Source organism: Mastacembelus armatus, chromosome 11 (assembly GCF_900324485.2).
Source record: "Mastacembelus armatus chromosome 11, fMasArm1.2, whole genome shotgun sequence".
Lineage (NCBI taxonomy): Eukaryota > Metazoa > Chordata > Actinopteri > Synbranchiformes > Mastacembelidae > Mastacembelus > Mastacembelus armatus.
This window is the reverse complement of record NC_046643.1, coordinates 6778454-6791880: the sequence shown is the minus strand read 5'-3', so window position 1 is coordinate 6791880 and position 13427 is coordinate 6778454. Positions and strand designations below refer to the sequence as shown.

At 41.0% G+C, this 13427-nt stretch overlaps 1 protein-coding gene across 4 annotated transcripts in view; it reads right to left on the bottom strand.

Moving 5' to 3' along the window:
• The window catches only part of LOC113126736 (triple functional domain protein), a 64795-nt gene that overhangs the window by 28622 nt on the left and 22746 nt on the right, over positions 1-13427 (bottom strand). For all 4 annotated transcript variants that reach the window (XM_026300842.1, XM_026300843.1, XM_026300844.1 and 1 more), the window contains exons 3-10: positions 10901-10975; positions 8205-8319; positions 6385-6577; positions 4076-4180; positions 3615-3811; positions 3031-3280; positions 2130-2252; positions 1419-1610 (exon numbers count right to left, since the gene is read on the bottom strand). In XM_026300842.1, coding sequence (XP_026156627.1) covers positions 1419-1610; positions 2130-2252; positions 3031-3280; positions 3615-3811; positions 4076-4180; positions 6385-6577; positions 8205-8319; positions 10901-10975 — 1250 coding nt within the window. The remainder of the gene's footprint in view (positions 1-1418; positions 1611-2129; positions 2253-3030; positions 3281-3614; positions 3812-4075; positions 4181-6384; positions 6578-8204; positions 8320-10900; positions 10976-13427) is intronic.

Here is a 13427-nt window from a genome sequence, read left to right as displayed (position 1 = left end):
AGACATGGCATGAGGCTGGGTGGTGTATACGTCCTTGTGCTCTTTCCAGCAGTCACATTAGTCAGACATACCAAAGCGTACATCAAATCACGCAAGGAGCATTTTCTTTACTATAACTAGGCTTAAACATGCAAAAATGTCTGTGTAGAAGCTCTCTTATGGCTTTTAAAGAAGAGTGGACCATGGCTAAATATGCTATTCATTGGCATGTGGTGACTTCCAAGAATTTCCTACCCATGACGGGAGGGAAAGAAAACAAACCATGGCTTAAATGAATGGCTCAAAGAAATATAAAAAGCTTCAATTGCCATTTGTGATTGTAATTTCTTTGTTGCCCTTTACACATCCCTCCCATGATAATTGGAATAGTATACACTAGCACAGAGACTCAAAATCAGCCTCTCTGCATGTGTGGAGCAGAAAAGGTTGAGGTGAAACCTTTTTGGGGGGGGGGGGGGGTAACGGTTCCTATTTCAGCTCACAAACATAAAAGGCTGATCTGATGACGGCAATATTCCCAAGCGGAAAAGTTGTACCACCCATGTTCCGTAGTTGGGATACTGCCTGTGTGCTTTTCCATGCCATGAATCACTCCACAGTGGCAAGACTAATGAACACACACAGAAATAACAACAGATAACAAATGCTTGACTTACACTGAATATATATTTATGCAAATGTATGGTATGTTTGTTTGTCTTGATAGACTGAAGCCAAAGGGGTATTTTAAAATCCAAAAAGTGTGTGTATGTGTGTCTATGAGTATCTACTGCAATAGATTCTCATAGAATAGTGAAGGTCAACGCCTCAGCTAAGCTCAACTAACTGGCTTCATATTTAGCAAACAGACATGACAGTGAGACAGTGTTCTCATGTAAAGCTCAGAAAGTCAAGCATTTACAAACACATAATTTAGATAAATTACTTTTGTTCAGAACTAAAACTTAGCAGCAACAGTTACAAAAAGTGTTAACAGTTTTGTGATGAATAGACAAGTTAGTTTCAATGCTCCTAAGGTACTTAAACATGAGATCAAACACCAGGTTCTCTACAAAAACTGCATTTGATTTTCTGAAAGTTTTTAACATTGGTTAATACTGAAAAATGATACAGCAGTTCCTCTGCATAAATAACTCATCAGTCTTTATACTTAAACGTTCTGTAACACTTCCAGGGCTGGATGTTCTTCACTACTGAATATGAAGATTTCCTTTTGTCTTATGTGGTAATAATCAGTATATCTTTCAGTTCAGAACCTCTGTTTAAATTAAACAAGTAATTCAAAGTGTCACTTAGGGCACTAGGAACATATTAGGGGCATTTTTTTACTATATTTTCATAGATCAACAAATTGATTAATAAAGTAATAACCAGATTAATCAGTTAATTAAAACATTCTTTATCTGTGTCTGACTCACCTGGTCACATTTCTGGTGAAAACTGGCTGACATTTCCAACAATGTGCTGCGTTCATCCAGTGCTGCAGCGAAAGCCTTCCATTCCTGCTCCAGCTGGCCTGAGATCTGTTTGATCTGCTGGGAGGCATAGTGACCCGACTCCAGCAGCCGGTTACCGACTGACATGATGCGGTTGATATTCACATACACATTCTGCATGACAGGACATAGGTACAAGGGGAGAAGTGAAAATAAATTTGTCCAGAATGCGGGGTTAAATTAACACAAACGAGGTTAAAATTTTTACTAAAAATTGTATATATATAAAAACAAAAAATAGACAGAGGCAACAGGGTTGAAGAAAGGAGGAAAATAATAGAGGAGGACAGACTAAAGCGAGGGCTACTGGGCTGTCACCATCATTTCTCATCCACAGAAACTCTAGCAGCTAAATTGATTCCTCATTTCAACAGTTTCATAATGGTTATGTAAGGCTTGCTGTGGATAAAGAATAGGATTACTTAATACCTGCTTGTGCTGCTACTAACATGCAGAAAATGTGCAAGTGCACACAAGCAGAGGCAGCTCCAAACAACCACTCAAACACAGTACTAGAGGGTTGAAACTAAGTGCAATAACTATATGATTATACAGTGCAGGGCATGGACTTGATAGTCAAAGTGGGCGGAAAAGCATTACCTCTTGCTGTGAATCTGTGTGTGTGTATCTTACCATGCAGTTCATAGCAAAGTGGTTGTGCTGGGTTTGCAGCTCTACGGCGTGGGGGTGGTTGTTGCCAATCTCTGTGTAGCCTGCCAGGAACAAACCCTTGTTGTGCATGATCCAATCAAACATCTGAAGCATTGGGAATGACAGAACAGACACACAAACACCCAAAGAAAAAAAAAAACGGTTAGCCAGACAAATAAAAACATATGCAGACATGGTACGAGTGCACCATTATCTTTCACAGATCACTGCAGGAGCAGGTGAAAACATACAACTGACACTTGGCCGTGTGGATAAACCTGCATAGGTGTGTGTGTGTGTACTGCTGCAGTGTGCACAGAGCTGTCATCTTTCCAGGCCAGAACTCAGAAATGGACTGCCTCTATTAAGAGTATCCTCTCAGGCTCTCCTAGAGAACAACTTGTGGCCTATGGTGTCCTAGCAACAAGCTCCTACTACTGCAGTGTATCCAAGACTGCAGCTCTCTCTGCTGCTGCAACCTGCTATTTTATTCCACTCACTCAAACATGGATCTCTGAATTTCTCTCCCTGTCTCTTTCTATTTTGTGCTGCAGCTGTCATCATCTGAGATGTTTGGGTGGCAGCCAGAGTTAAGTGGCCCAGTACCTGCAAAAGCCATCCTCCATACTCCTGCTTCTCATCCTGAGATACAATTGAGGGTGAAGACAATAAGGTGTTATCTCCCATTATATTTGTGAAACACAGTTGAAGAGTGCATGAATTCCTGAGCTCCCCTTACACAGCATAAATCAATACCTCTTTGTGGGGGTAATTAAGTTTTTGTTTATATTGGCAGTTGTCTGCCCTATGGCGATCAACAACTGTAGTTATAGATTACCACCACATCATTGCCCACATTGAACAACGCGCACCATACACCAACCTTCTCTGCGTCCTGTTCAAACAGGCGGAGCTGGAAGCACTGGTCCAGCTGGAGCTTTCGGACGTGCCAGGACTGGTGGAGGTGTTGTCGGGTGGAGTGCAGCTTGTCTAAAAGCTGGGTGATCCGTGGCACCAGGCCCTGGGTGTCAGCATTACACACCCCACTGCTGCTGCTGCTGCTGCCACCGCTGCCACCACTGCTGCCATTACGGTTAGAGAAGGACTCACTGCTCTGGATGCGTTGAAGCAACCTGGAGATGGATTTAATATGTGGTTCAAAGCTTGTGTCAAAGCTTTGTGAATAGTTTAATTGAGAAAAACTTTACACTTGTGTGAAACGTGAAATGAGATAAATAATTTAATTAATTCATATTATTACACTTACACAAGTGTACACAAGATCACAAGCTATGATTTAAAGGTATATTTCAATTCAAATTTTCAATAGAAAATGTACTATGCATGATGTTGATTTAAACTCTACTTAGAAAGGGGGCACAATATGGGTGGCAGTTTGGCATCTTAGAGATTCCTTTATAATTTAAACAAAAGAAGCCCTCACTGAAAATGTTTCTGTGTGCTTACCTCTGTCCCTCAGTATCCAGCTCCTCTATCGGGGCTTTAATGACTTTTTTCTTCAGTGTGGCATGCTCTTCTATCATCCTCCTGGCTCCTTCCAAGTCTTGGGGAAAATCTTTCCTCGACACAGTTTCCTGCATCTCCTCTAGTCGAGCCAGCATCTGTGTGGCATGGCCAGAGAACTCCTCAAACGCCACACGCACCTAAACAAAAACACAGAAAAACATCTGCATAAAGACCAATAAGCCATTATCTAAAGGTCAATGACTATGACTAACTACTGCTTGTGTAATTTTAATTGTGCTTTCATCAGTTCTTTCTTTTATGCATTTAACCACTTAGTTTCTTGTCATCCTTTCTGACGGTGGTGGTTCTGAACTTGAATGTCACTAGGGATTTCAGGATAGATCTACACACAGACAGTTTGAAGTAGAGCGCTGACTGGCAGCATGGGTAGGCTTTCTGACCTCTATCCACTCCTCATGGTTGTAGTCCAGGCTACCATCGAAGTCTGCTGTCAGCTGGGAAGGGTCCACTACCTTTGTTAGGCCCTCTAGTGACACCATGGTGGTCTAAAGAAAAAAATATGGGGAAAAAATAATATAAATAAAGAGAAGGAGAGGGATTGAAGCAGATTTAGTAAGGATTTAAGTTAATTTCAGTCAATTTAGTGCAAAATGTTTCTAATCTTTTCAGTGCTCTCATTGTGTTTCTTTCCTTCCTTCAAGTTTGCGTTGAAAATGTTACTTAGAGAAGACACGACCAGTCCCTAAAGAGATGTGATTTATTGGAAAAGCCATGTAATTATTCACTTAATACATTAACGACTCTCATAAATTTTATCCTCATTATCCTGCAGACACCACAGCTTCACTGGACCGAAAATGTTTTTTAACCGAGCCACCAAAATGCACCTTTTAAACCATTAACTCTTGTTTCACAGATCAAAAGAAGCTGTTCTCTTCTATGATTTCTAATCAGAAAAAATACACTTAAAAGTCCTTGTTACAGTTTCTCCTTGACTGTCTCTGGTGTCCTTCACTTTACAGTAAAATAAAAGTCTTCTCTATGCAACAGTTGCATATTAAAACATTAATTTCCAAACTACAGTGAGGAAATATCTCCCTGTTTGGTTTCAGTGCCTCTGTGTTTCTGCTAAGCCACCTCCGCACAACACCCCCACACACATGGCCAGAGATGGCTAGAGACCGAACGATAGTCAGATAGCTTTGTGTAGCCAAACAATGCAGAAACACACTGTTGTCCATGGGTAAAAAAAAAAAAAAAAAAAAAAAAAAAAATTCACAGTAGCTCCTGCCAGTGGAAAATACCAATACTGCTATATTCACTATTGTTCCAGTTAATTGATTTGTATTGTTCAGTGGTGAGAGGGAGAGACTGATCAGGGTTGTTTGGGTAGTGTTTCTGTAGACAGAGGACAGAAAGAACCATGTCCTACCTTGGGTTTACAAGTGAGGAGTAAATCCTTTATAAACACACACAGACATGCACACTGACTTGCACAGTAACACCCAATAAGGTACGTATTGATGGGAAGTGTGAATACCAAAGACAGCAGATTAGTTTGTATTGGCATGAACAATTGTGGCACTACATAACTTTAGTCCCAGCAACATTGCTATATCAAATTTACTTAAACAATGCAAGTGGAAAGGTGCCTTGTCTTAATAAAGTCAAGATACATATTTGCACGAGGTCAGGTAATGACAAATGAAGGGACGCACAAATACAAATCCACAGGCAATGTCTCTAATCAATGGCTGTGTGGCATGGCAGCAAAGTCGATGGATAATTGTAATCTGCCCTATGGCAAGTTGCTATTCTTCCTATCAAATATTCAATATAGGTCGTACTAGTTAGCCTGTGCATTCACTCACACAGCTACAGTCAGACACTGATAGGGAAAGAGTGCAGTAGTATCAGAAGCGTACTGTACAGGTATCCCAGCACAGACAGTAGCAAAAAACACTCTACACTCAGGCTTATACCAATAATGTTTTGCTACTATGAACACTGATCATTAACATAGGAGATCAAACAGTAGGTTGGGGAACTGATATCCAGTCCTCATCAAAAACATTCACTGTTTTATACCACTGCTTGTTAGATGACACCAGTGGACATTTTGGCGTCATTTTATCACAAAGGACAGATCTTAAAAAATAGGCCTGTTCTGGTGATTATATCATTAAATTAGCTGTGAAAATGTGTTCCAATGCTTGACTGACAGCATCACAAACACTCATCCCCGTGATCTGCTGTGTGCTGTTTTTGGTTTCAATGTGACGGAATTTCTCCTCTGCAACACAGCTGGCTGGTGATGTATGCATCCAAAGCAGCAGGGTGAGGAAAATAGTGACATATGCTGACAATGAGCAGCTCAGGGGGGGAAAGGCGGCTATTTTCACAACTCAAGTGGTGGCAAAGGAGGGAAAACATCACAAATGCCTGTATAAAATTGAGACAATGTCTTTCTATTCGTGTGCTTTGTAAAATTTATTACAACTAATGGTCAAGTCCTTTTATGTGTAGCTTTGACTATGAACTGTAATAGTTCCCATATATCTCCTACACTCTGGCATCTTAATAATATAACTGTGTAAGACTTATCCTACCCTTTTATAGGGTTAAAAGCCATGTTTGCAACTTTCCAGATGAAAGAGGCAGTAGTATCAGAAGCGTACTGACAGCCACAGAGATGAGAATTGAAAATAACCACTTAAATTATATAATCTAAAGGTTTTCCTCAGCTCACCTCAAATTCGAACTTGGAGCTGCCAAAGTTGGTCCTCTGTTTTTGCCAGAAGTTGTCTGGTTTGATAATGAGGGCGACGTGGATACAGGACGGGAACGACTCCTGCAGGATCTTCAGCAAAGGCTTGATGCTGTCCCACTTTGAGCCGCGCATATCAACGATGACCGTGAAGCCATGTTTACACACCTCCTCGCTGGGGTGGATAGGGATGGAGGTTAGCAAGAGTGGGAGGAATTAAAGAGAAGAGAGGGACGACGTGAGGGAGACAGGGTCGGTGAGAGATTGGACAGAGTATAATCCAGCGAGCGTGACAGAGAGAGAGAGACAGGAGACAGATGACAGGCATGGGAAAGGATGAGAGAGGAGACAGAAGGGAGATAGAGAAGAAAAAGATAAAGAAGAGAAAGGATAACCAAAACAAACAGTGAGATGACGCATTTTCTATACTGTGAAAAGCCTACGCAGCAAACACACATCCCACACACCCACTCACGTATCCACACACACATCCACACCCACATTGAAACCTCTGCCAAATGACTCACAATTGTGTGCATTTATAAAAGTACAAATTAACACATCTGTACATCAGCAACGTACAGTCGCAGCAGTGCTCTGCTACGCCAATATTAACATATAACACACACATGGAACTATCACCTGAAACTAAAATCTGCTATGACCAAGTAAGAGCTTCAAAAAACGCCTCCCTGATTTCAATAGCAAAACTTAGCATTATCTGCTGAGTTTTAACCTATACCTGTCCTAATTCACAAAACGATTGCTTCGACTTTCTGATATTGTACATAGTAGAAAAATACAAAATATTCCTCTATCTTTGAACACTTCTATAATTCTTACGTCTTTCTATCATTGCATATATAAAGACCTCTGCCATCCATCCAAACCTCTTCCCCTCTGTAACAGTCTGTCAGTAGATGGCTAGTGTGCAGCAGTGTGCAGATGTTGTCTTTCCCAAAATAGTATGCCTTTGGTCACCAAAAGCCACACAGTTAAAAGAGATTTTAAAGATATGTGAAAACGGCATGATAACACCAGGGATCTGCATGCCTGGAGGACATAAAAAGTTCAGAGAAGGAGATTGACAGGGAATCTACTCACATTTTAAATCATATAGAGACAATGAAGTGATAGACCTGACAGGAGAGGAGAGCAGATGGAAAGGGGGTGGATGGATGAAGATGGCTGGAGGAGGTGACTGTCAGACTAAAGAGAATTAAACAGAGAGGTGTAGGAGAGCTGTTTTACCTGCGAGGCGAAGAGCTACTGGTCCACAGAAACTGCTGCTGCTGCTGCTGCTGCACTGCCAGAGCTACTGCGACACTTTGTTTTGCTTTCACACACACACACACACACACACTTGCTCGCCTGCTCCCTCGCTCACACACACCTCCTCACACATGCGCTCTCCATCTCTGTCAGTTTTAATCCCCCCTCCCCCCCTCTCTCTACTGCTTTTTCTCTGTTGATCCCTGTATTTCTTTTCTGTTACACATCCCACTCGTGGTTCAGGCTTTCCCTCCCTGTCTCAGCATCTCACCATGTCCATATAACTGATTTTTGGCAGCGAAGGAGCTGCAGCTAGCAAACCAGTCTTAAATTATTTCTCTCTCCATTCCTCCCTTGTCCCTCACATGTTCATCACAGCTCTGTCACGTGTTTGCTTAGAGATCCTCATCCACTTGCTCTGGGTGTTCGCTTCGTTTTGATCCACTACCTCTTAAAAAAAATAAATCCCAACACACACATTTACTGCACTCACGCACACAGCACAGCACAAATGTTAAGGAATGTGTAACCTAGGAATGCCGGCAAGGTAGGCAATCAGTCTCCGCAGGTCGTCAGTTCGTATTCTGTCGTGGTTGCTACGTGATGGAAACGTTAACACCGGACCTCCGCGTCTGTCTCTGCCACCTGAGGCCACAAACATACACACAGAAGTAGTCAGATTAGAGTAAAAACATGTCAGGAGATATAGGCATATTTACAAGCATGTTTGTAAGGCTAACGCTGCATTTCTGCATTTGTTTCAATAAATCAGAAAATATCTTGACTGGAACATAATGGGGGTTACAGTAACAAGTTAGCTTATTCAACAAATGTGACATGCTAAGCCTGCTAAATGAAATGCACTTTACAACAGCTTTACAACTAATTTGAATTAATATTTACTCTGCTAGAAACCCAAAAGAAATGGAAATAATCTAATAAAACAAAGCCGACACTGAGAAACCATATCAGACAACATTTTATAAAAGTTACATCTATCAAAATAACATTCAGAGCCAGGAATCATACACGATCAAAATTCACAGACAAGGAAGTGTTATTTTATTTAAAATATAACAACACACATTAAGCGCTTTGCTTTAGGCTGTGTCCTCCTACATGGTATTGTTAAAAAGATGTTTTTTTAATCTTTGATGTGTGTAAATGTGTAAACACAAAGTAGACAAGACTACGAGTCTACGGCCATGCTAACAGCCCTGTGAAACTACACTTAGTTACAGTAGTGCTTTGAGCTAAATGCTAATGCCAGCACTGTCAACAACATACTCATAGTGACAACCCATAACCATTTCCACATTTTGTAAGCATGTTAACATTTCCCAATTAGCACTAAACATAATGTACAGCTGACACACAAATTCCAGCTTTGAATTTATCTGGTTATAAATCAAAGTAATGTAATTTAAATTCTGACCTAATGATAAAACTAGATGAAAAGGCAGGGGATGGACACAGTTATTTTTCCTGGCAGAGCATGAATGTCCGTATTAAATTTTATGGCAATCAATCCAATAGCTGTCCAGATGCTTCACTCAAATCTGGAACTATCATACTTCTGTTGGTGCCAGAGGGAAAGTCAGAGTCAGTCACGGTCTCCAACGAGAGTGGGATTTGCTATCTGGGGCTCATGAATGTCTGAACCAGAGATGTTAAGATATTTCTCACTTTTCATGTCACTGGTGGTGTTAGATGAAAGGTTAGAGATCACCAAAGGCAGAGGTAAACATCATCTGTGGATAATGAATGTCAATGCAAAATTTCATGCCAGTCAATCAATAGATGCTGATATATTTCAAATTATTTTATTATAAATGATTTGCTTATTATAAACACATGAAAGCAAGGCACATACATAGTTACTGTATATCATACAGTATCTCTAAGCAGAGTGAAAATTTAGCATACAGTGTCTGATATTTTTGACTAGCCTGAACCCAGACATCTGTATATTATTTTGTCAATTTAATTGGTAGTTGGGTGATATTTACAGTATGCTGTCCTGGACTGAAATATAAATATCTGGTACTACAAACATAAAAATATTTTGCTCCTAGTTCCTGTCAGGCTGTGGAGAGCTGATCCACTCACGTGGGAACTTGTAAACACAGGCTGACTGTGCTCAGCCCACAAATTAGTGAGTTGAGTCGGGTTGCTGTGTGCCTGTAGGCTTGACCTGGCTACTCAGAGGAGAAAATCAAACGCTCACGTGGCAAACATGGCCAATTTATTAAGGGGCTGGATTCAGGATAATAGGCTTAGCTCATTTACCCTCCTCTTCATCAGCAGCCCCTCCTCTGATTCCCTCCGTCCTGCATTTCAAAGCCAATTACTCCAACTACTATGGGATGCAGTAGCTGATACTAAGTCATCTCTATGGCAACAACGTCCTGTCACTCCATCCCTCAATTTCTGTGTATTTGTCTGAGTCATTGTACTCATCATTGTGGTTCTGAGTATGACCTTTGCTGCGCACACAAGGGGACCAAAGAGGAGTGTGGGTACAGCAAATACACACTAATTAACACACATTTCATTTTGTTATTGCATTTTGTAAAGCTCAGGTCCCAGATTTTTCCAGTGGATTTGTATCCCCATAGATAACATGTGATAAAAATCCACATACATACACATAAGCAAAACTGAGTAATACGTCTGTGAGTTGTACAAATAATCTTGCTAGATGTTCTTGGCAGTACATATCTCCTGTTCAGCCTCCTGTGAGTTTTCCCTGGCACAACGTGTGTGTGTGTGTGTGTGTGAGAGAGAGAGAGAGAGAGTTGAGCTTCCTTTGGAGAGGGCAAAGACTTGCAGCTGTAGCTCTCTATTCTGTAGTCCTGCTGATACTGCCTAAACAATAAAATTCAGTGTGTGTGTATTGTGTGTAGTCTCTGTGTGCATGTATGTAGGTGATGACAGGTCAGGGGTTGAGTGTGTATGCTTTAGTGTGACCCCATCAGTTTTTACAGCAGTGTGTGGCTTATTATTGCAGCCACACTGTCTGTGTGTATGTGTGTGTGTGAGAGGGAGACAGGGAGAGAAAGAATCTGCGTATGTGTACAGTTTAATACCTGGGAGTTGGGTGTGTATGTAAACTAAATACTCCACTTCATGTTTCATTAACCTTGCCTACCATTATCAGACACTCGAGGTTGGTAGACTTGGGAGCGCTAGAGATACACTCTCATTCACACACACACAAACCTACCTGATAAAAAGGCAACTTTTTCTTTGAGGATGGGAAGCACCTCCATCGCTCTCATCTCCTCATTTCTCCTGAAACCTGGACAGAGACAAGAAAGAGAAGACAAAAACAATGAGGTTTGATGGAAGAATAATAAAACATGTCTATTTTCAGCATCGTCTTTCCCAGTTGGTGAGCCATGATGTTTTCTTTCCTTGAGGGCAGATGATTTGGGATGAAGCAGATTTACTCAGCTTGTAATCTGGAGAGACCTGGTTTTTACACACAGAAGGCTGAAACCCATTTCAAACTGCTAGCAGTTCTCACACACACACACACACACACACACACACACACACACACACACACACACACACACACACACACACACACACACACACACACACACACACACACACACACACACACACACACACACACACACACACACACACACACACACACACACACACACACAAGCAGGAACGACAGTGGGAGAAACAGTGAGGCCAAACTCGGGAGGTTTGGGGGAAACAAAGAACTGTTGGAGGTCTGGCTATAACAGAGGTGAAACGGGATAAAGCAACATTATAAGACACAGGCCACTGCAGTTCCTAGGAGTTTCACTCAAAACCACAGGCATCAATCTCATGATAACACCAAAGGTCAGGGGATCACTGAAGTCATTAGGATTCATCTTCTGGGAACCACAAATGTATCCAATTCAGGCAGTCCATGAACCAGCTGACAGTGGACACTGACATCCACACAGCTAAAATGATCACCCCACTTACCATATTCAACACATTTTCTTTTAGACTTTTTGTATCCTGGGTATTGCCACAGCATGTTCTCAATTTAGAAATAGAGATTTCTCAGATTTCAAAATTTCTCTCCACCTTCAGTACAAACCAGTCAGATGATTTTCTAAATGGCACAATTAAACAAGAACAACAAGCTGTCAGTTGAGAAAAATGAATATAAATACATTTGCCCACTTCAACTCTGTTTGCCTTCTCTAGAAGACGTTATTAATCTGTAACATTTTCCTACGAGCACCAGCTCATATTCACTGATGACCACACGATACTGACTTAACGTTCAGCTGCTTAAGAAAAGCTTTAACATTTTCCCCAACACTGGCTCTCTAATACTGTAACCGTTTCCTGGGAAAAATTGTCTGGCACAGCACACACACTGACTGATGTGTCTGACATACTGGTTTGTCTGGAACAAATGTAAGAATAATTGGATAGTTCGCATGAGAATTAACGCAAAAAAACCCACAGCAATAACCTGAACTATAAACCATCAGCCAATAAACGTCACGCTGGATCTCATGGGCATGATGGTGCCAAAGATCTCCCCACTGTGCTGTTAATGTTCTGTCAAAAGTGAATGGATGCCTGTCAGGAGATGTTCAATAAGTGAAAACCTGTTCGAGCAACTCCGATATATATATAGACACCCAAGTCCCTACAGTGATTAAATTGACATCTCAGCTTCAACACACACACACACACACACACACACACACACACACACACACACACACACACACACACACACACACACACACACACACACACACACAGGCCCCAGATTTTGTCCTTCAGACTGGGCAGAGGTCTGTTTTGTGTGACTGATGACCCAGACAAGTCATATTACCCAGGTGCCTCAGATTATACATCTTGTTCCATTTGTCTCTGTCTCTGACTTTCTCCTCTTTCGTCCTTAATGTACATATCAGGGAAGAATTCCTACTCAGTTTTCCTGTATTGGTTATCAGAAACAATCATCTGGTGAATATGCTCATTATACTTACTAGAAAAAATAAAATGAAAAATTTGTCATTAGATCTGCATACAACATCATAAGCCTGCATGTCTTACAGTCTTGTGGGGTAAGAACACAGTGTTACCATGTATTACATAATGAGTACAACATTAAGGGGAAGAGTAATATCTCCATTGTTTTTTTTGTTTGTTTTTTTTTACTATTGTTATGATGCAAACTCAAGCATGCGTGTGTACACACACTCCTGTTTCATAGTGAACTGTGCTCCAGTATCTGCTTTCAGCATGTCATTGTATCTATGACTGGATGCTAATGAGATGCTCATTCTTTTCTGCCACCAGAGGAGATGGATGAGAATCAGGATTTGTCTCTATTTTTACTCTCCTTTCTTCCTCTCATTTGTCTCCTGACTTCCCTCAGGGTGCTACCAAAAACAAATTAGCATGATCAACTACATTTCCCATTGCGCTCTTTGAGCTTGTAGTCCTTTTTAGATGATGAATGAGAGGAGCACAACACAGAGAGCTCTTGATCTACACCTCTATTTCTGGGAACCATATGTAGACAAAGTTTCACTCACCATAAAGAGAGCAGTGGTGTCACATTAGACTGCGGCTAGAATGATTAGTGTTAGTATTGATCAGTGAATAAATTACATGTTTTTGCTTAATCAGGTGTTGATAAAATGCCAAAACATTGTGAAAAATGCAGACTAAACATTTTTAATACTCAAGTCAAAGTCACCTTTGAGAGC